This window comes from Salvia splendens, chromosome 1, assembly GCF_004379255.2.
Source record: "Salvia splendens isolate huo1 chromosome 1, SspV2, whole genome shotgun sequence".
Taxonomy (NCBI): Eukaryota; Viridiplantae; Streptophyta; class Magnoliopsida; order Lamiales; family Lamiaceae; genus Salvia; species Salvia splendens.
Genome location: NC_056032.1, coordinates 14,766,956 through 14,791,746, shown reverse-complemented (window position 1 = coordinate 14,791,746; position 24,791 = coordinate 14,766,956). Strand labels below are relative to the sequence as shown.

Below are 24,791 nucleotides of genomic sequence, written 5' to 3'. Positions count from 1 at the left end.
TCTCATGATTCGAATAATTCAAATGCCAAACGTCAAACATATCCATTGCACTAATAACATATCCATATATTCTATCAATTAACTCCAATACTATAGATAAACATATGCATTACACAAATCACATATCCACATCATATTACACCATCAATATCAAATAACACATAACCATTTCAGTCTCACATCATATAATTCAAATTAACTTCAATTTAACACATGCCAATCAACCACATAAAAATATGTAAAATTAAAAATGTGATTACGATAGGTTATCAAACTAAGCTTCTGATTTTGCCTCCTAATTTACCACCCTCGATCCTATTATTACGAATTGCAAGATTTTGATCGGTGAAATATATAAATATACATAAGTACATAGTTGGTGATCAATTGTGAAAGTGTTGCGTGATCAACATAAAATATGTATGCGTACGTTTATATCATGAATCTACTCTTCTCTAACCCTCATGTATTTTCTGCTCTCCCGTTCGTCCCTTTTCTTTCTCTAATTTATACTCCTTTTTTCTTTTTCTTTTAATACACTCTTATATGTGTATATATATAAGTGAGCATGCTAAAGTCGGCTAATTATTTCACTTGTATATGGTTTCAAATAATCCACCTAGGTATAAGACATGCAGTAATTCATGGGACTACACGTGCCCTCTCCTATACCTATATATAAAATTGAACTTATTATTTTAAATTATACAAATAAAGCTAATTTACAAAGTCACACTTATCTACTTTAAATACACATTAGATACATGTAGTTTAATATAATTTTACACGACTCACCTTTCTTTAATTGGATTCATTCACATTCTTGAAGGTAAAATAGAATATTAAATATATCTTTGCCATAATTAATTTTACAAATAAGTTAAAATAAAAGTTATAGTAAAAAGATATTAGAACAATTACATAAAGAAATTAAATTTAGTTAGGCTATTAGTACGTACACTTATATACATACACGCACACATTATTACACATACATGCATTTAGATTTAATACTTAGTATTTAAAGCAAAATTACATTATATATGTAATTGATTTTATTTTTTAAAAATCTTTCAGGAATCATAACATTAACTGTTACTATCCATGATATCCGCTTAATATACTAAGACACATATAATTAACGATAATAAATATGTTAATATGCCAAATGATGCATGTCTCGGGTTAGGGATGTCACATAGCACGCACCCGATTGACCCACAATCCGAATAGGGTTGGCCCGAAATTCGGTGGGCTGGCCCGATTGACATCCCAAGACTCAGGTAAAAGACATGAAGTGGGTTAACCCATTATCAACATCTCAGAACTTAATGATAGTGAAGAAATAAGAGACTATCTAGGGTTACTATTTGAATAAAAAAATATCCCTCCAATTTGGTGTGATAGGTACCTTCATAGAGCAACGGTTTTATCAAGAAATTTACCTTGGACCTTAATTGAAACACAACTGACAAGAAATAAGATTGTCACGACCGATCTTTCTAAGGATAGAAAGCCCGGTTGATCGCGACTAGGGGGATAAAAGAAACAGGAAAGAAAGGGGAAAATGTGGCACAACTGAACATGAACTGAAATAACTTGGAATAAATATAAATCAGAGTGCATGATACAAAGAATGTAAACTAGATTTTTACATTGCAGCGGAAGAGTCAAGAGCAGACACGACACATCCAAGTACTATTCTATCGAAGAATCTTCATCGTCTGTGACCAACACCGCCCACCATCATCACTCCTCAACCTACACATTTTTAAAACATATGAAGGGTTGAGTACTTGGTGTACTCAGTGGACACGTGCCGAAATATATTTTACTAAAAATTGGTTCTTGTCAAGTCACTCCTGAGTAAATGGGTTTTATGTGAAAGATCCGAGAACACTAAATCATTTTCTTTTCCTTTATTAAAAGCGATCTGCCGATCTATTTTCTTGGAACATATGTCGTATCTGAACTAAATCCTGGTGAAATGAATTCATGAAACTCCTAGTGAAACGAATTTCACAAAACTCCTGGTGAAATGAATTCACGAACCTCCTATTGAAATGAATTCACGAAACTCCTGGTGAAATGAATTCACAAAACCCCTGGTGAAACGTATTCACGAAACTCCTGGTGAAACGTATTCACACAACTCCTGGTGAAACGTATTCATGAAACTCCTGGTGAAACGTATTCACACAACTCCTGATGAAACGAATTCATGAAACGCCTGGTGAAATAAATTCACAAAACTCATGGTGAAACATATTCACAAAACTCCTGGTGAATTGAATTCACAAAACTCCTGGTGAACCGAATTCACTAACTCCTGGTCTAGTAGGGACATCGTCCTTGCTAGACATTCAGATAGGCAAAGTTCAAAACAAAACCTGGCTTGTCATAACTTTCAAAACTTCATTTTTCTCGTAAACCTATTTGAATCAAAACTCATTTTTATGGGTCAAAGCCGAACACAATGTCGACAAAGGCTAACCGTTCATGTGTACTCGTTAAGTAACACATAATGTCACATAATATAAATAACATCACTCTCACTTTTTGTAAATAACTGCACATACTGCAAACAACTGAAATCATACTTCAAAGCTATTTTCTCAATTCTAAAATAAAGCCCATAATCATATATCAATATAGAAAGCTCGTAAAATACTTTTCGTAAAAACTGTATAGTAACTAGAAAGCCCACCTTATTTGCTTAAAACTCCGTAACTTGAATTTTCCTGACTCCACCCTTAACTCGCGGAGATAGCCTTTTGAAAGCAAACAATGTTCTAATAAGACTCGAGAAATTCATATACTTATAGGAATGCATGCCCCTAATTTATTTCTTTTATCATTTGTTCACCTTTAGAGAATTTTTAGAAACTTGCATATTAATTAAATCAGAAAATTTAATTAATAGCACTTCTTTATTAAATTTAATTATTTCTGTGACTTGAGAACGTCGTCTCCCTCTTTCTTTCTATTTCCTTAGCGGCCGCCTGAGGCGTTGCGGGCGATGCCGGCCGACCATTCGCGTCTCCAACGGACGATAGGTCATCGTCAGTGCCATCGTCTGCGGCATCGGGCACCATTGTGGGCTTGGCGGACGATGGGCGCGGACAATGGCACGCGTTTTTTTATTTTTTTTAAATGTTAAATTCAAAAATTTTGTATAAATACCCCCTACCACACATTCTTTTATAACATTTCATTTCACGATTCCACTCTCGAAACTCACATTTACTATGAAATGGATTCAAGTCCCAATAGTCCGATGTTAAGTGGTGATGCGCGTTGGTTGGGTACAGAACCCGACGAATATCGTGTAACTTTTGTATAATCAATGTAGTCTTCGCCGGTTTTTAGCTACTTGTTGTGTTTTTTAATTAGTTTGCATTAAATATTTGAAAATATTTAAATTAATTAACTAAACAATAGTAAAACATATAGGGCGTGTCATAAGGCGCGCCTTAGGGCGCCACACTGCAGGTGGGAGGGTAGAAGGATAAAAATGATGACGTGTCGGTGCATAGGGCGCGCCTAAGGGCGCTCCATTGCTAATGCTCTCATCTTCCAAACCATTCCGACTCCTTTTTCCCCCAATTTGATTTCTCTCTCAATCTCTCCTTCGACCACTGTCGAGCTCGTCGTCCGTCCCTCGAGTCGGCGCACCAGGCCGCCGGCGCCCTCCGTTCCCTCTCACTCCTTTCCTATTCCTCATAAGCAAATCTCTCTCATTTCCCCAAATCTGAAAATCCCTAATTGAAAACAAAGAAGCAGCAGCACCTCCTTCTTCTTCTTCCTCACGGCTCTTCTTCATTTCAATCTGTCGTCGGACTCTGCCGGCGAATACTCCTCTCTCTTTCCTCCGATTTCGCGGCGCACGGCGCCACCACCAGCCGCCGCACCCGCCGAGACTAAGCCGCTGTCACTCACGGCTGTCCTCGTCGCCGTTGTCCTAAAGCTAAGTTCTTTACCCTCCATCTACTTCTACATAGTCGATTACTACAGATTGTGTGTTGTTATAGTTTCAAGCAAGAAAAGATTGGGATTGTGTATCTAGTAAGCACAGCTCACTAGAAGGAGCTAAATCTTTCGAACTTAAATTGCTATTGCTCCTATGTTCAAGAATCAGCTCGTGAATAATTTGAGTATTGTTTCCCTTTGTCAGTTTCTGTTGGTGCTAAGTCCTATCTTAAGTTCTATATGAAATGCTGTTCTCGTAAAGGAGGGATTACCTTGCTTTGGTGTTCCCCTTGGTTTCTAGATTTCTCCGCTGATTGCTCCCACTCCTCACTCTTGCTTCTATTCTGAAATTTATGGTGTTGGAAAGTGGTGAAGGAGGAGTGGTGATTGTTTGCTTTTATAAGAGAAAAGTCTTGGTATTTTGTGGCTAATTTTGGATAAAGATTCCCTCATCTTTTTTGAATTTAGGCTAAAAGTTTCACTACCCATTTGGTGTAAGTATTGGGAAGGGTGCTCTTGTATTTCTAGCTATGGATTCCCTCACCCTTTAGCATGGTAAAAGAGCATCTTTCCTAATCGGTGTAAGGCATTGGGGAGAGTTAAGGAGATGAGCTCACCATCACTTGGTCCTTAGTTTCTATTACTTCTTTGAGAAGATATGGAAATCACCAAGCATCATTTCTCTCCTTTATTTGATGCATTTGTTGTACACTTGTGAATTTTGGTTGGGTAAAAATCTTACTATTTTTGTGTCTCATTTGATAGGTTGGAGAAGATCTTTGGCTTGTTGTGAGGGTGTAGGAACCGAGAAGGACATGGAAGAGATCTCCTCATAGATCAACTTCCTTTATCAATTGTCTTTTTCTTAATTTATCTTCCTATATAGGCTAGACTTTATAAAGTAGGAGTGGACCTTTTCTTAGTTGCACAACATATGTACCTAAGCATTCCAATTATGCAAGGTGTAGTCCTATAGGTGAAAAGTGGCTTCCATTATTCCCACTTGTATAAAATTCTTGGCATTCCCTTCTTCCAATAATTGTATTTCACAAAATTTGAAATTCCTTGCATTTTAATTCCATAAAGCAAAAGAACAAAACATGACTCAAGTCCTTCTCCTAAGATTAAATCCAACTTAACACGTACAAAATAAAGCCAATCGTCTCTTCGTCCAAAATTTTTTTTATACTCCAAAATCTGTGCACGAAAACTCGGGATGTTACAAAGATGACATACATCAAACACGAAAATATGATTGTAACACAAGGTAAAAGACCATTTTATTGCCTTTTCCATGTTGCGACTAAGGCCACCCGCAACGCGTCACGCGGGTGGCCCGTATTCCGTCACGGAGGGACGGGACGGCGGCGTGACGCGTTGCAGCGTCCCGTCTCGTCCCCAGCCCGTTCCGCGTTCCGTCACGGCGTGACGAGTAGCAAGACGTCTCGCCATGCGCCTAGGCGATGTGGCGCGCCCCGGCGCCATGCGTGACTCCCACTCGCCGGCCCGCGAGTGAGCATCGTCACGCTGACGCAATAAATCATTTTTAAAAAAATTTAAATTAAATAAAAAAAAGTTTAAAAAATTAAAAATTAAAAACGGTAATATTACCGTTTATAGTCGTTTTTCATTTTATTTTATTTTTTATTTTATTTTTTTTCTCTATAAATACTCCTAATTCATCCTCATTTCACACACAACTACACATCTATTCTTTCCAAATCATCTCCATTTCCTCTCCAATTTTCATCTAACATCTCATCACAAAATGTCCGGCAACGGAAACTCCGGCGGGTGGGATCTCAACGCGTTCGGCGACTGGGGGAGCATGTACAACACATTGGGTGGTTCCGGTTCGTCGACGCCGGTGGGGTACCAACCACCCAATTTTGACGTGGATGCATACGCCCGTCCCTCCGCCCCACGGTATTCGCAGGGATTATCCCAGATTCGGGAGGATTATTCCGTTGAACCCACTCCGGAAGACGGCCGAGGCGGGGGAGGAGGCTGAGGAGGTGGAAGCTCCAGGGCGGAGGCGGACGAGGAGGAGGAGGATCTAGGCCGGCATCCACGGCCCCAAAGAAACGTTGGCGGTGTACAACGCCTGGATCAACGTCTCGTATGATCCCGTCGTCGGGAATCAACAACCCCGGAAGTGCTTCTGGGAAAAGGTCACCGATGCCTACCACCAGATTAAGTCGAAGGGGTCCCGCCGCCGCACATATAAGATGCTCCGCGCTCACTTTGACCGAGTCGACAGAGAGGTCAAACGATTCTGCGCCATCCACAAGAATGAAGCGGCTCATTACCAAAGCGGAGCCACGGGAGCCGACATTCTGAGGTCGGCTTTGCGGGTCTACTACGACGACACCGGCAAACAATTCAAATATGTCGATGTTTGGGAAGTCGTCAAAGACGAGGAAAGGTGGGCCGGTGGTGTGCGGTCCAGCACGGGCTCGACCTCGAAGCGCTCGAAGCACACTGCGAGTGGGCAATACTCGTCTGGTAAGGGCGGTTCGGGCAGCGGGCCACAAGAGTTTGCCTCGTAGGAGGTTGAGACCCCAACAGACGATGCCGGGGGTTCCTCCCGTGGGCGTCGTCGGCCGCAAGGGAGAAATGCGGCGAAGGCGGCTAGAGGGAGGAGGGGTCGAGCCGAATCAAGCCAGGCGGGCTCGGGCTCGGGGGACCCCCCAACTCCCTTTGACCATGTACATGACCGCCACAATGGCGGACACTTCCCACATTACGCCTGCCCAATACCAAGCCTGGCTTAACGAAATTAAGTTTATGGCAGCACAACTTGGCATTCCGCCTCCTCACGGCTTCAGTGCACCTCCACCGCCTTCGGGGGATGATTCTCCGACGGAGTAGTTTTTTTATTTTTTATAAAATTGTATTTTAAATTATGTCATTTTTATTTTTTTAGGATTTTAATTATGTCTTTTTTTATTTTTTTGAATTTTAAGTTGTATTTTTATTTTATGTTGTAATTTTATTTTTTTGTTAATAAAGTGTGTTTTTTTTATTGAATTTGGTTGGAAATACAAATAAAAAATGAAATTGAATGAATAGTAATTTAAGGGACAGTTAAGGGACAGAGGGTTACAGGTTCTGTCCCTTAGTTAAGGGATGGAGTAAAAAAGTACAGTGGGGCCCGCGAATAGTAATTTAAGGGACGGTTAAGAGACGGTTTAGTGACAGCGTTGTGGATGGCCTAATATTATAGAATTTTCCCTAGATTTGATACACTTTTAATTATTTTATAGAATCATTAACGTGTCATTTATTTCTATAGGTAATTAGGGGTTTTCTAGACATAATCCCGCTTAACTTCCTTTCACCCACATAAATAAAGACGGTTCATTTTATAAAATAAGAATCTTTTACATGTAGAGAGTTGAGATCCAAAAAAAAAAATCTAAGATCTCTGCACTAATAGCATGTTGAAGATTGATCATCAAATTCATCCACCGGGGAATTAGTCCACATTTGTCATTTGTGTGTTTTAAGATTATACTATATGGTTTAAAATGTTAGCCACGCTTGACCAATTTATTCGGATTAATTCATTTCTTATGGTCTAATTTTATTTGTATTAATTTGTTCTAGGCTTAATAATTTAATAGTTATCTATAAATTGATGTCTATTTAACTCAAATTTGGGACCAATACATAAATTAAACACTTTAAGGAAAATACTATGTTCAAGGGGATAGTTTAAAGGTGGGTCAACATTGTTATACCCGGATTAGAAGTTAATTTGACATCTACTACGCATCTACGAGGGAATATGTTAATGAGGAGAGATTATGAAACATGTTCAACTTATCTTTGTCTCACAATCCTCCCAATAAGAGGTCTCCAAATCGAACCGAACCGGACGAACCGGCCCGGAACCGTCACCGGCGGTTTCGAACCGGAACCGGAACCGTCGGCGGCGGTTCGAACCGGGACCGGAACCGCCGGTTCCGACGGGCCAGTTCAGGTTTGCGAATTTTGAAGAACCGTAACCAGCGGTTCCGAACCGTCGGTCTCACCGGAACCGCCGGTTCGGCGGTTCCCGACAACTCCCGACACCTTTTCAGGCCTACTTCCTAGCCTTTTCAGAAACCGCTCCCGCGGCCGCCGGTTTGGGCAGAAACCGTTGACGGAAACCGCCGGTTTCGATCGAAAAACCGGCGGTTTCGGCGGTTTCGCCGTTGTTTTTAAAAATTTGAAATTGACGAAAAACCATCGGTTTCCACCGAAAACCGGCGGTAAACCGGCGGTTCGGCTGTTATTTTCAAAAATTAATTTTTTTTAATCACAATTTCCCCCTATAAATACCCCCCTCATCTTCATTTCTACTCACCCCATTCTTGTGTTAATAAGAATTTCTCTCTCAATTTCAATTTCTCTATTCTCCATCCTCATTCTCTCAAGTTGTTTACGTTATTTGCGCTCATAATTTACTCACGTTGTTCACGTTATCATCTTCACACAATCACACTACTCTCTATTCTCTACTTTCAATTTCCATAAATATTTATATCATGTCTTCATCTCGTCGTGGTGGTGATCGGGGCAAGGGAATTGCCCAAGATCAAAGTGATACTCGTCGTCGACGTGCCCCTTCTAGAGCACAAGTTGCGGAGGAGGTGGGAAGGCTAGCCGCTCTTCGAGTTCAAGTAAGCTATAATATGTTTTAATTTTTTGTTAATTCATTTTTATTAAATTCATAATTTCATTTTTCAACATCTATGTGTCTATGTGTTTTATTTTTGTGTTAGTATTTTTACTTAGTTGTATAATTTTCGTAGGAGGAAGAAGATCGAAATGCGGCCTTGTTACTTGCCCTCGCCGACGACGACCAACAAGGGGGGGCATTCACATTCGGCTTCGCGTTTCGAGTACGATGTGAATCTATCGTCGGACGAATGCGATGATGGATCGCATCAATTCTCCCCTTCTAGCACCGGCCAAGTTGGCAACAATGATGAGGAGGAGGCCGATGCTCCTCCTCCCACAGGACGACAAAAGAAAAAGATGCCTCCCAAGTTGAAATCCGAGATTTCACCAAACATTTCAAGAAGGTCCCGGTGGTAATTTCAAATCCTAATGATCCGACCACTACCGTGGAGACAAGGGAGTTCAAAGCATATTGCAACTATTGCGATAAAGTCTATCCATTTGTTATCGGTGGGGGATATGGTACTCTCCATCGCCATTTGAAGGCAAAACACCCCGTGGAATATGGGCATTCTAAGTCCCAAAGCCAAATAAACTTCCCCGCCGGCTCATCGTCTCAAACAGGTACGCCGCTATTTAAATATGATCCGAAAAATGTTACCGATGCTATGGTAAGATGGGCGGCAATGAAACATTTGCCGTTCAATTTTTTTAATGACAAAAAATATGAAGTTACTATGCAAACCGCTTTTAATGTTGTTACAAAGAGAATTCCCCCTCTACTGCTCAAAGATCTAACAACCGTCAGTTTTTTGACAAAAAAAGAGAGGTTGGAAAATTTCTATCCACCTTGGGGCACAAAGTTAATATTTGCTCCGATGTGTGGACGGATTCTTTCCAACGAAATTCTTACATGGGAATTTCATGTCATTTTATAGACAATAGTTGGTCTTTAAATAAACGTTTAATTGGTTTTAGACAATTTCCTTCCCCACACACCGCACAAACAATTGCATCTTTAATTATTCAAGTTTTGAATGAGTATGAGTTATGCAACAAGATATTTTCGGTTGGTTTTGATAACGCAACCGCTAACACCGCATGTATATCCGATTTAATTGCGGCTTGCTCCCCGGTGATAAGTGGTAAGTATTTTCACCAACGATGTATTTGTCATATTTTAAACTTATGTGTACAAGATGCTTTGTCTTTATGGCAAAGACATATTCAACCTATTACTACAGCTGTATCCTTGATCCACTGGAAGCCTCAAATTGGCAAGGCGTGGAAGAAGTATTGTCACACGAAGAAAATAAGGTACACAACTTTTACTTTAGACGTGTCTACTAGATGGAACTCTACATATGATATGTTGCATTCTACATTGGAGCATATAGAATATTTAGTTGATTTTTATAGAACTTACCCTGTTGATGATTTATATCTAACATCTTCTTGTTGGGATCAATGCATGAGCTTGTTTAAGTTATTCAAAGGTTTTCGAAATGCCACTATTGAGTTATCGGGTGTGTATTATTGCACATCCGTTCGTGTTTTAGAACATTGCATGATCATATCACTTGGTTTTAAAACTGCAATGAAAAATTCCACAAACAATCTTGAGTTAATGTGTGTTTTATATTACATGGTTGAAAAATGGCTCAAGTATTTCAACGAGATCCCCACGGTTTTTTTGCTTGCCAAAGTTTTGGATCCAAAGTGGAAACTAGTTGGTACTTTCAAAATTTTAGAATTTTATTACAACAATTTGGCTTCTATTGATCTTGAACCACTCCGAGCTTTGCAAACTGACGAGGACGATAACTACATAAACCTAGCCCAAACATTCCAAATAAACCTCCCCCACCTCCCAAGCCTCCAAAGAAGTTTTGAGTTCGACTTGCAGGCTCTCTTTCACGATTACGAAGCCAAGTACAACCGTACCCACCAAGTGAGACCTAGACCCCCCGTCAAACACATAACTTTGGCTTCTTCCAAGTTGATGACCCTGACGCCCAATCCCAATTGGCGGACCTATACGGCTTCAGCAGCGGGGACGGCAAATTCGACAAGTGAGTTAGACTTATATTTTAACTCACACTTTTCATTCAATAAGGAAGAAGGAGGTCTCGTTCCCCAATAAATCGACGTCCTAGATTGGTGGGGATCACACGAGAAAGATTTTCCCATCCTTGCATCAATGGACAAAGAGATCTTTTCGGTTCCGGCTTCCACTGTCGCCGTCGAGTCCGCCTTTAGTGTTGGAGGCAACGTCTTGGACGACAGAAGAAGTAGACTCACCGGGAAAAAGAGTAGGCGCACCGCCAATTCCTACGATCAAGCCAAATAGGTAAGCAAGGTAAGAGAACTACGTGAACTTTGATTCCAAAATGCAATTGAGCATTGAGGATACATAGGCATCTCAACTTAAATTTTAAATTTAGAGTGAACTGCACCAAATGGCCCTAACTTTTCGCTGTGTAACGGCAGAGGCCCCTAACCTTTAAAAATCCCACCAGAGGGATCTAACAAAATATGTAATCACAAAACGTGTATATTTTACTATTTTTCGGACGAAAATGCCCAAATGGGCTGAAGGGCAGTTTAGACCTTTTACGTACTACACCTGCTCCCTATGCCTGCACATAGTCTGCATGTGCAGGGGCTGTCTTGTCAAACAGTATAGTCGTCATAATTCCATTCTCCTATTTTCTTTCTCCTTTCCCTCCCTATCCGTTTCATTTTCGTCTTTCATATTTCCCTCTCTAACATAATAGGCGATTATATTTTGTTCGGCATCTGGTTCGGCATCTGTTCGGCATCTGGAAATTACGGGTTTTCATCTGGATTTCGCTGAATTTAAGGTATCCACAAGGGTTTAAGCGATTTCAGCTGGAATTTTATTTTGCAATTGGTGGTTGATTTTTTTGTTGTAGGGTTAGCATCTGAAAAACTAATTTGTAATTCTTGGTCGAATTTAATGGTTGTAGGGTTACAGTCGGGGCATGTGGAAAATTTTGCTGTTCTTGGTTGAAGTTTACAGTTGGGCGGAAATTTTAGTTTTTGTGCTATGTGCTATGTGCTATCTTTTCGATGAAATTGAATTCAGGCCGAGTTGAATTCTTGCATTGCTGATTTGAATTTTATATTGTCAAATTGAATTCAGGTCGTGTTGCAATGTCTTCTTCTTCTCAATCTTGCGGCTCAAGCTTCAATTGGAATTGGCCTCGTCCCGAAATTGTGAAATGTAATCACGATCTTGATGCTGAGCTTGTGACATCTAGGACGGCTGCTAACCCGGGTAGACGTTACTATCGCTGCCCAATATGGAAGGTTAAAACCATGTATTTTGGTCCTTTTTCCATTAATTTTCTTGGCATAAAGATTAATGAGGAAGTATTATGCAGGAAGATGATTGCAAGTTTTTTCGATGGGTTGATGCGAGTCTATCCCCAAGTCAAGACAGTTACTTTCAGAGAGTGAAACTTGAGCGAGACCAATTCAAATCTGAAGTTCGAGCCAAATCGGTACTTGAAGGTGTTCTGCAGGAAAAATTGTGCATAAAAACTGAGGAGATTGAAACCTTGAAGTTACAACTGGGCATGAAAACTGAAGAGTGTGACGATTTGGCGCTAACAATTGGTAAAACGGCAAAAACTCTCCGACGGTTAAAAATCACTATCTTGTTCTTATGTATTTTAATTTTTCTACTGTTATAACATAGCTATGTCGTGTTCACTCCGTCGTTATCTTCTGCTGTGGATTGATTACGCTTTGCAAAGCTTTGTTTTAATCTATGCCTGAAATTACGAATGAGGTTACTCTTACTCAACTATGACTGAAATCACAACTGATGTTAGTAAAATATGACCGAAATCACAAATGTCTGATGATGATTGTTTTCTTTATGCCTGAAATCACAAATGAAGTTACCCAACTATGATTGAAATCACAATCACATACTATGTAAAAAATGGATACAAACCGACGAAGTACTCTTATTAAATACCACCAAAATATGTCATGATATCATTTCTACCAAAATACTAGAGTAATTTGTTACAATCTAGTCTGTAACATACATAACATACATATCATATCATGACTGCCACCAAAATATACAAACTCGTAGTTACCATACACATCATATCAACACTGCCACTGTAAATTGTTCACCCATCCCAAACAAACACAAAGTTTTAAGATTAAGTAAAGCCCGTCAATCTTGATCACCGCAGCGGCCGCATCTCTGAGGCTGAGTCCTGGTCCGAGTGCTTGGTCCCGGATTCGAAACATTAGGCTGCAACACTTAACAGCATAGTAAGTATATACGAGAAAGCACTGTGTACAATTAGAGAATATATGTTTATTGCATATTACCTCTCGGCAACTATTTGACGATTCTGGCAAAGTACTCTCACCACGTTCACGCGACCCGTTGGGCTGCGAAGTCTCCCCAACCTGAGAACGGGCATCTGTCCGAGGATCATTGCTGCATGTCCTCCTATTATGACCTTCTTGACCGCATCGACGACATTTCATCACGAAGGTGCGACGCAATGACTCACCTCCGTCCGCATGAAGACGAATCTGGGGCTCCTCACGTCTCTGTTTCTTCGGCCTACCACGCTGTCGTTTTGTCCGCGGGGGTGCCAGTTCCAACGCACCAGCACAAGTAGACTTGGGCCACTTGTCCACCCCATTGATGGGGTAAAGGACATTCTCGTACAGCATGATCATTGTGGACTTCAAATAATATCGAGAGACGAATCGCATCACGTCGTCGCCATTCTTGTTGATTGTTGCGATAGCATGCGTGCATGAGATTCCTGTTAGCTGCCACAATCTGCAGGAGCATGTGAAATCACGCATGTTGACTACATATTGGCCAGACGGCCCAGTTACTTGGTACGAAGACTGTCCGTTCCATGTAGCCGTAGAACCTCAAGAAGATAATTGGCCGACATAATTGCATCCATCCCTTTTTCAATGGTCCTAGGCAATAGTAGAACCTCAGGAATCTGGGGCCCACGGCGCCAGAATCCCTCATATTCTCATAATGTATATTAATGTTGGAATCAGGGTGTGTCCGCTCCAATTCAGCTTTGTAGTAGAACAAGTTTCTGTATTGGGTTGCCGCAGAGCCGAATATGCCATCCAGTGCGTGCTCTCTGGCCCGATATGCCTTCATCCTACCTATCTTCAGGCCAAAATCTTCATCGACACACTGCCGTATAGCTGCAAGTGGAATGTGAGGGTTGACTTTGATCTTCTCCATATAACGCTCACCTAGCCACTTTGCCGTCAGCCACTTCGAATCCAACACCTGAGAGCATGTGTGCGCGTGATCGCGTTGCATATTCATCACAACGTAATCATGACCGTTGTGTATTTCGTGCTTCCTCAAGTATACATACCACTCACACCCTTGCCCTTTACAAATGGCTCGAAGCTTGTCGCCGTCATTTCTTTTCACGTGCACCCGCCTTCTAGTCATTATTGTGTACTGTCTCAACACGTCATAGAAGAAATCCCTATGCTTAAAAACATCACCCGGCTTCCACACCGGAAGCTCATTACTCTCGAGCTTGAACGGGGTAAACTTTATGCCGCTCTTCTTCAAACCCTCCAAACCCTCCAAATCCTCGAGGTCATCAACATCTTGTAACTCGTCCACAGCTTCTTCCTCGAAAAGTGGGTTGTCTGTCATGTTCCTCTTGTCCACATAAGGCGAATACTTCCTCCGCCGTTTATCCCCTGACCCCCCTGACCCCGGCTGGTCTTCGCCTTCACCCGGCTGGTCTTCGCGTCCACCTGGTTGGGCTTCGCCTTGACCTGGCTGGTTTTCGCCTTCAACTGGCCGGGCTTCGCCTTGACCCGGATGGTCTGCATTCTCTGGCTCCTGTCTCGCCTGTTGTTGGAAAATGGATTCGTAATATGAGGTGAAAAGCTGCTCATCTCGGCACATGTGTGCCAACGAGATAAAATGGTCCATCTCATCATCTTCATCATCAGTTGGCGGTCCCTCGTTATGTAGATGTCAGCCGTCCGGAACGTACTCAAATGATGGAATGTATACCTCCTCTTGAGGTTCTACTCCCGGAACATCATGTACTTCCGGAATACCTTGTACCTCGGGTCCAGCTTGCACTTCCGGTCCAACATGCACTTCAGGCCCATCATGCACTTCCTGTCCAGCTTGTTCCACATCACGTTCAAGTCCGGGCATTAGCAATTCATCCGGAATCTCCTCTATAATGGGAACTTCCGCCTGCAGTTGACATTGCGGTTCGGCTGAAAAATCCAGGGTCAGGTTGTACACACTATCGTCAACATGCTGAACATCTTCACTATTTAATAGATTGCCCCATCTGATTTAACATAAAATCACAAATGAACACCATACATACAAGCATAAATCACAACTATATTACAAAAGGTGTGCACTAACCTCTGCCACGCTATTAGGGTCTACAATTGCTTCATCTTCATGCAGGAGAATCTGACCAAAAGATGAATCACATATGAATACCAAACATAAACAATAAATCACAAACATATTCCACAGTGGTGTACTAACCTCTGCATGCTCTATAACTGCTTCAACCTCAACCTCAACCTCAACCTCAACCTCATGTTGTTTAACGTGTTCACCTTTGCTACCTTCATCTCCATCTTCTACCTCAATCTCATCTCCATCTTCGCATTCATGGACATCTCCTTGTCCAATAACTCCATCGACTGCATCATTCTCTTCAACCTCCACCACAACAGCTTCTGCTTGGTCTGCACTACATGATGCAAATGCATCCATCAAATTCTTACTTGCTGCATCATCTTCCCTCTTCCATTCGCGACGTTTGTCTTCTAAGCTTTTGGTCAAATACTCTTCAAACTCGATATCCCTGGGGTACCACTCAAGCATCAATAATGGTGCTGATGGTTTCCTCTGCTCCTCGTGCTGATGTTTCTTCCTTTTCAGTTTACTCTTACTCTTCGGCACAATTGGGTCCGGTTCGTCAAGCTCTTCAATGACCACAATGGTTTTTTTACAAGCGTTCACAAATTTTAGAAGCTCCTCCGCTTCTTGAGCAAGGCGGCCGCCTCTGTTAGCTCCACGAGATAAATGTGAACAAGCTTTGTGCTAGTAGCCGCGACTTCGAGAAAAGGGGCCAGATGTGGATCGTCCGTAATGGGCAGCAATGGACCTCCTATGTCCACGCCCATACAACCATAACTGTACATTGGATGAACGTAATAGAACTCACAGATGGTTTTCCTATTGTACCCCAACCGCAACACCATTGCGGAAAGATCTAAGAGCTCGAATTGGCGAATCCAGCAATAGTCGAAGAATGTCAATTGCCCCCCAACATACTTCTTCTGTCCATTGATTTCGAAGATTGACCCTCCGTGATGAAGAGCGACAGAAAACATCCCGACATGGTCCCCTGTTAGGGGGTTTGTATAGAATTAGAAAACTTCCAAATTTAAACCAAACAATTTCACATATAAAGTCCTAATTTCCCAAACGCGACGACATCAAAACAATTTCACAAAACAACCAATTTTCTGAGCCCTAAATCACAGTCAAAATCGCTTGCTTGGAATTTTAAATTTGAACTTACTATATTCGTCTTCCGGAACAAAGAAATCCAACCGAGGATCGCGAAGGCTCCACGTTTCTGGGTCTACGTCGATTATCTCCGGTCGACCCCTTCTACCGTATCCAGGTGATGCCGGGGGTGATGGTGACGCAGAAGATGGCGTTGGCGGCTTCTTTTTACCCCTTGAAGAACTACGGCCGGAACTTCGTCTCCGTTTTGGAGGCATTGATGAAAATGGCGTGAAAGGCAGCGGCGTTTTCCGAGAATTAGTAGAAAATTGTGGTGAGATACGGTTATGCAGACGAAAATGATGCAGTTAAAGTGGATTGGAGGGAAAAATGAAAGAGAAATCACCGCCTAATTGTTTTGGCGAAATGGCTACAAAATTGGAAATTACAATGCAGGTCCGAGGGTTTGAAAATAATAGGGGACAAGAACCATGCTTTGCAGTCACATCAAATCTTTTCGCAGGTCCCATCAACAGTCCATGCAGCAGTGGCGGCCATACAAAAGGCCGGTTTTGCCCTTCCAAGCCCTGAGGGTATTATGGTCCGAAAATACACGATTTGTGATTACATATTTTGTTAGATCCCTCTGGTGGGATTTTTAAAAGTTAGGGGCCTCTGCCGTTACACATCGAAAAGTTAGGGCCATTTGGTGCAGTTCACTCTTAAATTTAAGTTGAGCTCAAGTCATTTTCCTTTATTTTTTCCCCCTTTGTTTCGAATATGTAATTTGTAAATTGTAATCAAGACTTTAAGTCTTTTGTAATTTATAATTTTTAAGTTGTAATTTGTAAATTTTAAGTTGTAATTTGTAGTTTTAAAGTTGTAATTTGCAATTTTAAAGTTGTAATTTGTATCAATAAAATTACATTTGTACATCGCTTTATTCTAATTTTATTTATACAAATATATTTACATTTTTTACTTGAATTACAAATTCACAATGTATAAAAAAAAATTGAACCGCCGAAACGGACGAACCGGCCCGGAACCGGACATGCAACGGCGGTTCCGGCGGTTCACGGTTCAGGAACCGGAACCCCGAACCTTGGCCGGGCCGGTTCAGGTTCACTTATTTTTTGAACCGGAACCGGCGGTTCCGAAGCGTGAACCGCCGGTTCCCGAACCGTGGTGACGTCTACTCCCAATGTGTTTAGCAGATTTTATTTATGATCTTTAATTGCATAAATTTAATCTAGGGTTCAATTTGTTACACGTGTTGAAGTTTGGAATAGTTAGTGTTGCTTTGGTTTTCATATGGTTCTTGCTTATTTTATTCTTTTTAATTTATTTTCAAAATTTTACATGGGCACATTTGTAGAAATTTGTAACTAATTATTGGACTTAATTATGAAATTAATCCATTTACCTGTTTGAACACATGTATTTGTTTGACCATTACATAAAATACTAGCCCATGTTTATTTATTCCACTTATGAAGCCCATTTACATCACCAATTAAAGCTTAATTTAAAAGCGTCGTTCTCACTTCTATCTTCTTCCCCAAATATTCTGCATTTCTCACAAGACTGCAAGTTCTTCCTCCCAAACTACGTTTGTCGCCAAAATTGGACCTGGTATGCATTTCTTTTGCTCGATTTAAAAATAAACTAACATAGGGGGATATAAATGCAATTTCAGAAACTGAAAAAGCAATTTTGCGTTTGCTGCAGTGCAACGCCATATTTGAGTCATTAACGTCTCGGCCACCGCCACCGCCACCACCGCCGCCAACAAACAGTTCACTCGGTGACAGAATCACAAGCCACCTTTGCTAGCTTCGGCCATACTCCGGAGAGTTTGACTATGTGAGTATTAAGAAATAGCGGATTAAGATTTATGAACCACTGTTATGGATTAGGGCATTTATGACATTGTTCTGTAAAATTGTTGCAACGCAGCGAATAATGCTTCTAAGGAATATTCCAAAGCGTTGCATTTACACCGCCGCTGTATTGCCTGAACCGCGACCTTGGCTTTTCGTGGGTTTGGGCAATCCAGGCGACAAATTTATGGGCACCAGACATAATGTGGGGTTTGAATTCATTGATGCATTTGCGAAATCACATGGGATTGCGATGGACTCTGTGCACTGCAAAGCCATATTTGGAAAAGGCACGTTATATATGATTGCTTACACTTGTGCTGAGAATTTAAATCACTTTGATTTTGTAATTAGCTGGATTTGGTTTTCAGGTATTATAAATATGGTTCCAGTTTTCTTGGCAAAACCTCAGACTTACATGAACTTAAGTGGTGAATCTGTAAGAAATTCATTGGGACTTGTTAATGGATACTCTGTTTGTGTGTGTGCTGATGAACTAGTTAAGTTAACATTCTTTTTTGGTGGCAGAGTGGTCCTCTTGCAGCCTACTATAAGCTTCCCCTTAACCGAGTTCTAGTGGTATGCACGAAATTCGTGTTTCTTACTATTATTGGCTTGATACGTTTTCATACTGATGCCCAAATATTTCATTTTTAGCTTCATGATGACATGACTTTGCCCTGTGGAGTTCTTCGTCTGAACCCCCTTGGAAATCATGGAAGTCATAACGGGTAATATATAGATTTAGTGGTGAATTGTGCTAATTGGTTATTTATTTTCTTTCGTGCTGGATTTCGTTACTAATAGAGAAGATGGATGCCTTAAATTTCTCATCTTTCAACTGAATGTTTTAAGCCTATTCATGACAAACTTTTAGGTCTCTTTAGTAAGTAATTTACTACTTTGTTTGTGGCTTCCATCATATTGTTGTGCATATCTGAAGGCCATTTTTATTAGAAGGAATTGTTGGATTTTGTCTTGTGGTGAGTGGGACTTTCTTTCTGCTGTTTGAGCTTTATGATCCATCTGATTTTTCCAGAATGAAGAGTGTTATCAATCATTTTCGTGGGAATAGAGAATTTCCTCGTTTAAGAATCGGTATGTTGGTTTTTCCCAACTAAGGAATTTCTAACGTCTTTTCAACTGCAAATAACACAATTTCCTACGTCTTTTTAACTGCAAATAACGCAACCAAGTGTGATTCTGTTGTTTTATTAGGTATTGGGAGACCTGCCGGTCAAATGGATCCAAAAGCATTCTTACTCCAAAAATTTAATGTCAGAGCTCGAGAGAGGGTATGCCTATGTGCTCATATTTTCTTAAAGTAATATGTTTGTGCGCCTTACATGGTAGCCTTGATGCTCATGACTCATGCATGAAGGACTTTAAAGGAAGGAGAATCCGTCGTGCTACGAATGCATCTCTGAATTTTGAGCTCTATATTTGATAATGCTTTGCTTGAATAGCCTTAACATGGATAGTTTGTTACTATTTGTGAATGCATCTCTGAATTCGTATTAGTCAAAGGTTCATTAGCATTCCCCTTTTAGAATGGCAGATTGATGCTGCATTACAAGAAGGTGTCGATGCTCTAACGCAGGTGTTGTCCAAAGGCCTCGCAGAGAGTGCACGATGCTTCAACAAGGAGCAGAAATACAAACACTTGAGACTACAAACCAGGCCAGTATGACAGAAGTACTCGAGCCAAATTTCATGAATGTTGGTATTTTTTTCTTTCAAAACCTTTGAATTGGATATCAGTATGACATGCCACTTCTCATTTTTATATAAATGCATTCATCACGAAGCTGTGAGGTAACATTTCTTTCTGAAAGCTTTTCTATTTCATTATCTAGGACATTGAGTTGTTGGCAACATGAACACCATCGTTTCCAGACTTGCTGCAAACCCGAGGCCAGTGGAGTTAGTTCCTGTAGCATATTCACAACCCAAAGTAGCTGATGATCCCTCTCGAAGGAAAACAGCGCGTCGTGTAGCTTCACACTGAGCTGAGATGACTAATTAAAAATTCAAAATCGTGAGTATTGTTATTAAAAGGAATATTTTATTTGAACATATAAATGAACTCTTTTTAAAAAGGTGACTAATTCATAAGTGTAAAATACTACGAAATGCACCGCAAGAAAAGGAAGTTACCATAAAAACTAAACTACTAAATAGAAAATTGAAAACAAGTAAAACAAATAAAAAAATGATTTAACTCATCTATTTCGGTTCATTGATCTAAACTTGCTGAATAATTTTCTTTAAGATTCACGTTCAATTAATAATTTGCTCTTTATTCTTTAATTGAATAAAACTCGTTAAGTATTAAATGTGCTACCATAAATAATTTGACGTGTTTGCCATTAAAGATTCTGTTACCAAAAAATAGACAAGGCAAAATCTCCTTAATTTAGGCAGTAGAATAATTTGTGAATAATGAAATCTCCTCCTTATAAAAGCAGAAATAACAAACACGTTTCACACCAAGCCTCAATTGAAAAAAAAAAAGAAATTCGAAGTGAAGCAAAATGGGGAGGGCAAAGTTGAAGATGGAGTTGATCGAGAAGGAGAAATCACGAAACGTAACGTTCAAAAAGAGAAAAGAAGGACTAATCCGCAAACTGAGCGAATTCACAACTCTCTGCGACGTCAAGGCTTGCATGATCATCTACGGGCCGAACCAGACCCGGCCCGAGATATGGCCGCCTCAAAACCCGGAGCAAGTCAGGCGCATCATCGACCTCTACAAGTCGAAAAACAGCGGAAGCGTGAAGAGCTTCGGCGTGGTGAATTTTTTCAAGGAGCGGAAGAAGCAGATCGAGGATGAACTCAAGAAACTCAAGCGGAAGAATCAAGAGGCCAAATACCCGACCCGGCCCGAACTCCTAAACGTGATCAACGAACATCAACTCCGCCAACTCCACGCCGCGCTGACCAACAAGGCGCAGTGCGTGAAATCTAGAATCGAACTGCTCAAGATGAAGCAAACAGAGCAGCAGCTCATGAACCCGATGCTAATGGATCATCGCCGACTGCATCCTAACCCCATGATGATGGGGATTGGATCTAGTAATTCTGCTAATATGCAAATGCAGCGCCAATTCTACTACGAGTCTGCAACCGGATTTTATCAGCCGTATTCGCAGTACATGGTGCAGCCTCAGCTTCCGCCTCTGCCTCCGCAGATGCAGTTTTTGGGGAATCAATAGGAGATGATGATGATGATGATGATGATGAGAAATCAGACGGTCAGGGCTCACAATCTCAATCAGGATGGAGTCAAGTATGAAGATTTCACCACTAACAGGATGTTCTCTTGCTAGGGTTTTGATTTTTAATTTTGAACCAGTTTTGAATTTCGATTATTAGGGTTTAGATTTTCTTACACCTTTTCATATTTTGTTTTAATTCTATGGTCTGCTACAATTTTTGCTTCTTACTAAATTATTTCGTTACACGTTGATTTCTAGTTAATTTTTGTTTTACTTTTATCTTATACAAGTCAAACTTTGTATATAACGGAAATTTTAGTCTCCTGTTTAATGACACATCTATATATAAGGTTAAGTGAATGTTTGAAGATGAAATCATATTAAATGAAATTAAGCTATCACTAATTAATTAGGCCAGTCTTGAGGCATGTTCTAATTTATTTCAATTTTTGTTCACTGTTGTTTCTCTTTCTCAAGGAGGATGAGAATAAGCTGATCTATCTTTTTTTCAATTTTCGTTCACTGTTGTTTGAGAAGCTCTAATTTTTTTTTTCAATTTTCGTTCAATGTTGTTTGAGGAGGAGAATTTCCTTTAAAGGCCTTCACTTATTAATTGTTCCATAGTGATATGACTAAGCGCATCTCCAACCATTTAAACTAAATTCAAACCCTAAAAGAATATTTCCACTTACTTTATCTTTTATACTTTTCATTTAATCCTTATATATTTTTATCTAAAGTACACATTAACCCAGAAACATTTACTCAATAACTTAAATTAAATTAAATTATATATTTGGCTTATATTTTTCTATTTTAGAATTTCCATACTATGAAACTTTTTAATTAATAATGTTTTACTATTATTTTATTATATTTAATAGCATATGTAGTAATTTATTTTATTAATATAACTTATTTACTTACGGCAATATAATTTTAAACCATAGTTTGGTAGGTTTATAAAATTATCCTAAGTTAAATTATCATCCATATAAATTATCTTAATTAATGTGATTAATAGTTTGTTCTACACGTTCGGTAGATTATAGGAAATATTCCTTTATTTTTTACGTTGTTTGATACGTTTTTCAATATAATAGATTAAAATAGGTAAGGACAATATTATCCTTTTTTAATTAACTCCAGAATAATTAGGGTTACTTTCAAATTGGAGAAAAAAAGGCGTATTCTAGCCTCCATCTCCATTACTCCTCTCTCAATTGAGCGCAAAACCTAATTCATAAAGCAGAATTGTGCCAAGGCGCGGTGTGATTTATGACAGAATTGATCGGTAGGAAAAAATCCTCAAAATTATTGGCGTAGGATGACAGAATTGAGAATTGCGATTGTTTCGTTGCAGATTCATATACTTTTATTTTTGTCAATCTGCACATTCTTCGTCGTGGAGTTGAGATCAATTTTTTGTGAATGATGGAACAGATGTAGAGAAATAAAAACAAAGGATATTTGTGTAAAAATATTACGTTAATATGACGGTATTTGTGTAAGAATATAGATTTGTTAGGTTTCAAAAATGATGGAGATAAATAATTAGACGTTGGAGACCGGATAATTTATCTATAATATGAGAGTTTATTATATCGGGCCGTCCTTAATCATATCTAATCTACCGTTATCATAACTACCAAATTATACCTAAATGTACTCTTAACTAATCAATTAAAAACGTGTAATATACTAATATGGGCTAGCCCACTACTCAATAACTAACCTAATATTAGTAGAATTAATAAGGCTATTATTTCTTACTTTTCCTCTTCTTCTTTTTCCAGCGCTAGAAGTTTGCTCTGCATTCTCTCATGTAAGTTTTTTTTTCCATACTTTTTTCGTCTGGGATTTTTACTTCTCTTTCTTTCCTTTTCTTATTTGATAAATATAGATAGATTTAGACTTGAATGCAATCATAATCTAAAAAGTGTTAGCGTAATATAAATTGTTTTTTTCTGAATATTATTATAGTAAATAATTTTGCACTTTTTTTTCTTGTGTAAAGACGGATAAAATTCTGAGAGGGAAATCCTTTTGAATTGGTCAAAACCTAAAAGAGTACTTTTAAAGTTGGAGGTTGGTGGCTGCCTACAAATTAACTCATGTAGCAACTGAGAGGATGTAAATCATGTAACTATAACTGTTTTCTGCTCTCTCTCTCTCTCTCTCTCTCTCAAGTCAATTTATACAATATAGAGAAGTGTGCATCCAATTTATATTGCCATTTCCATGAGCCATATAAATTTCGATTGACACGTTATTGTTAATTAAAACATAAAGAAAAATAGCATAAATGATTGAATCAGGTCTTTGAATTTAATCTATTTCAAATCAATCAAAAGTCATGATTATGTAACCACCCAAATAAAGTATGGATTAATATTGAATGGAAGGTGAAGCTCCAAATATGGTGGGGACTTCTTTCATCATTGCAGCTTCTGCACGCTTGGAACTTAACTAAGTAACCAAATTTGTGCTCCTCTCAAATATTTTATTTATTTATTTACATCATGGCATAATAAGATATTTAATCAGCATGTAGACATGCTGGTGATCACCATATTTTAACAGCTACGAAAATATATAAATGCTGCAATTGAAAGATTTATGTGGCCCTCACTTTCCCAACTCATGATATAACAGTGAATAATGGATGTCTATGTCGATTCCATTTAGAGCATCCACAGTGGGGCGGACGATAGGCCGCCTGATGCCTCGGGCGCGCGGACGATGGCGCGGACGATGCAACGCATTTTCTTTAAAAAATGCGTTTGCCGGGAGTCAAACCCTGGTCTATTGCTTGGAAGGCAATTATCCTAACCATTGAAGTACAAACGCTAGTTGAGATATTTTGAAAACTAATTATTAAAAATGCTTAGTGTCTTACTAATTATTTATTAGCTTCGTCAAAGTAGGCCCATAAATAGTTTTAGATTTACACGAATTTATTCGCAATAAGGTTATATTTAATTAGTATGATTGGGAAAATGAATAAATAAATTTATGATTACAAAGTAGAATTTGTTGAAACGAGAATTTGCTTCTTCGAGTTATTAAGATGATTAATTTTATAAATGAAATGAAGGTTTTTCCCAATTTTTGTAGTTATTTAAATATTCAAATAAAAGAAAATGCTTAGGGCGTCCCATTGCAGGTGGAAGGGTAGGATGATAAAATGCTGACGTGGCGGTACATAGGGCGGGCTTTAGGGCGCCCCACTGTGGATGCCTTTAGTTAATTCTATATCGAGGTTTCAATTTTGAATTATGTTAATTAAGAAATTGGAGAGTGGAATGAAATTAATCCTTGACATAAAATTAGTGGTTAATTTTTTTTGTATGATCGATCGAGTTAGAAGTTATTGAACGACAAAATTATGAAAAATTGAAAAAGGATGAGACCGGAAAAGGATCAACGGCTCTAAAAATACGTCTTATTTATGAAAGATGGTGACCTTAAATTTTGACCAACACTTAAAAGTAGTTA

At 39.5% G+C, this 24,791-nt stretch overlaps 2 protein-coding genes and 1 long non-coding RNA gene across 8 annotated transcripts; 2 read left to right on the top strand and 1 right to left on the bottom strand.

The window, feature by feature from the left end:
* Positions 1-1,579: 1,579 nt before the first annotated feature.
* Positions 1,580-5,021, bottom strand: LOC121743636. 2 transcript variants are annotated; one of them, XR_006038306.1, is made up of 3 exons: positions 4,242-5,021; positions 2,053-2,771; positions 1,580-1,761 (listed from the first exon to the last, which is right to left on the bottom strand). It is a non-coding gene; the product is annotated as an uncharacterized LOC121743636 (long non-coding RNA). The 2 variants fall into 2 exon arrangements; XR_006038307.1 differs by lacking the exon at positions 1,580-1,761 and having other exon boundaries at positions 1,786-2,230; positions 2,708-2,771.
* A 12,673-nt stretch (positions 5,022-17,694) lies between these two features.
* On the top strand, positions 17,695-20,183 carry LOC121796515 (peptidyl-tRNA hydrolase, mitochondrial-like). 5 transcript variants are annotated; one of them, XR_006049774.1, is made up of 10 exons: positions 17,695-17,827; positions 17,924-18,058; positions 18,152-18,365; positions 18,447-18,514; positions 18,604-18,654; positions 18,733-18,806; positions 19,115-19,173; positions 19,294-19,370; positions 19,626-19,794; positions 19,932-20,183. XR_006049774.1 is itself a non-coding variant. In XM_042195356.1 (10 exons), the coding sequence occupies exons 3-9, from the start codon at positions 18,158-18,160 to the stop codon at positions 19,763-19,765; spliced, it is 627 nt and encodes a 208-aa protein (XP_042051290.1). In that variant the 5' UTR covers positions 17,695-17,827; positions 17,924-18,058; positions 18,152-18,157; the 3' UTR covers positions 19,766-19,794; positions 19,932-20,183. The 5 variants fall into 5 exon arrangements, 3 of the variants coding, with proteins under 3 accessions (XP_042051290.1, XP_042051283.1, XP_042051287.1); XR_006049775.1 differs by having other exon boundaries at positions 19,626-19,798; XM_042195356.1 differs by having other exon boundaries at positions 19,676-19,794.
* LOC121796507 (agamous-like MADS-box protein AGL82) lies at positions 19,982-21,485 on the top strand. The gene is made up of 2 exons (XM_042195345.1): positions 19,982-20,113; positions 20,544-21,485. The coding sequence occupies exon 2, from the start codon at positions 20,610-20,612 to the stop codon at positions 21,288-21,290; it is 681 nt and encodes a 226-aa protein (XP_042051279.1). The 5' UTR covers positions 19,982-20,113; positions 20,544-20,609; the 3' UTR covers positions 21,291-21,485.
* The last annotated feature ends 3,306 nt before the right edge of the window (positions 21,486-24,791 follow it).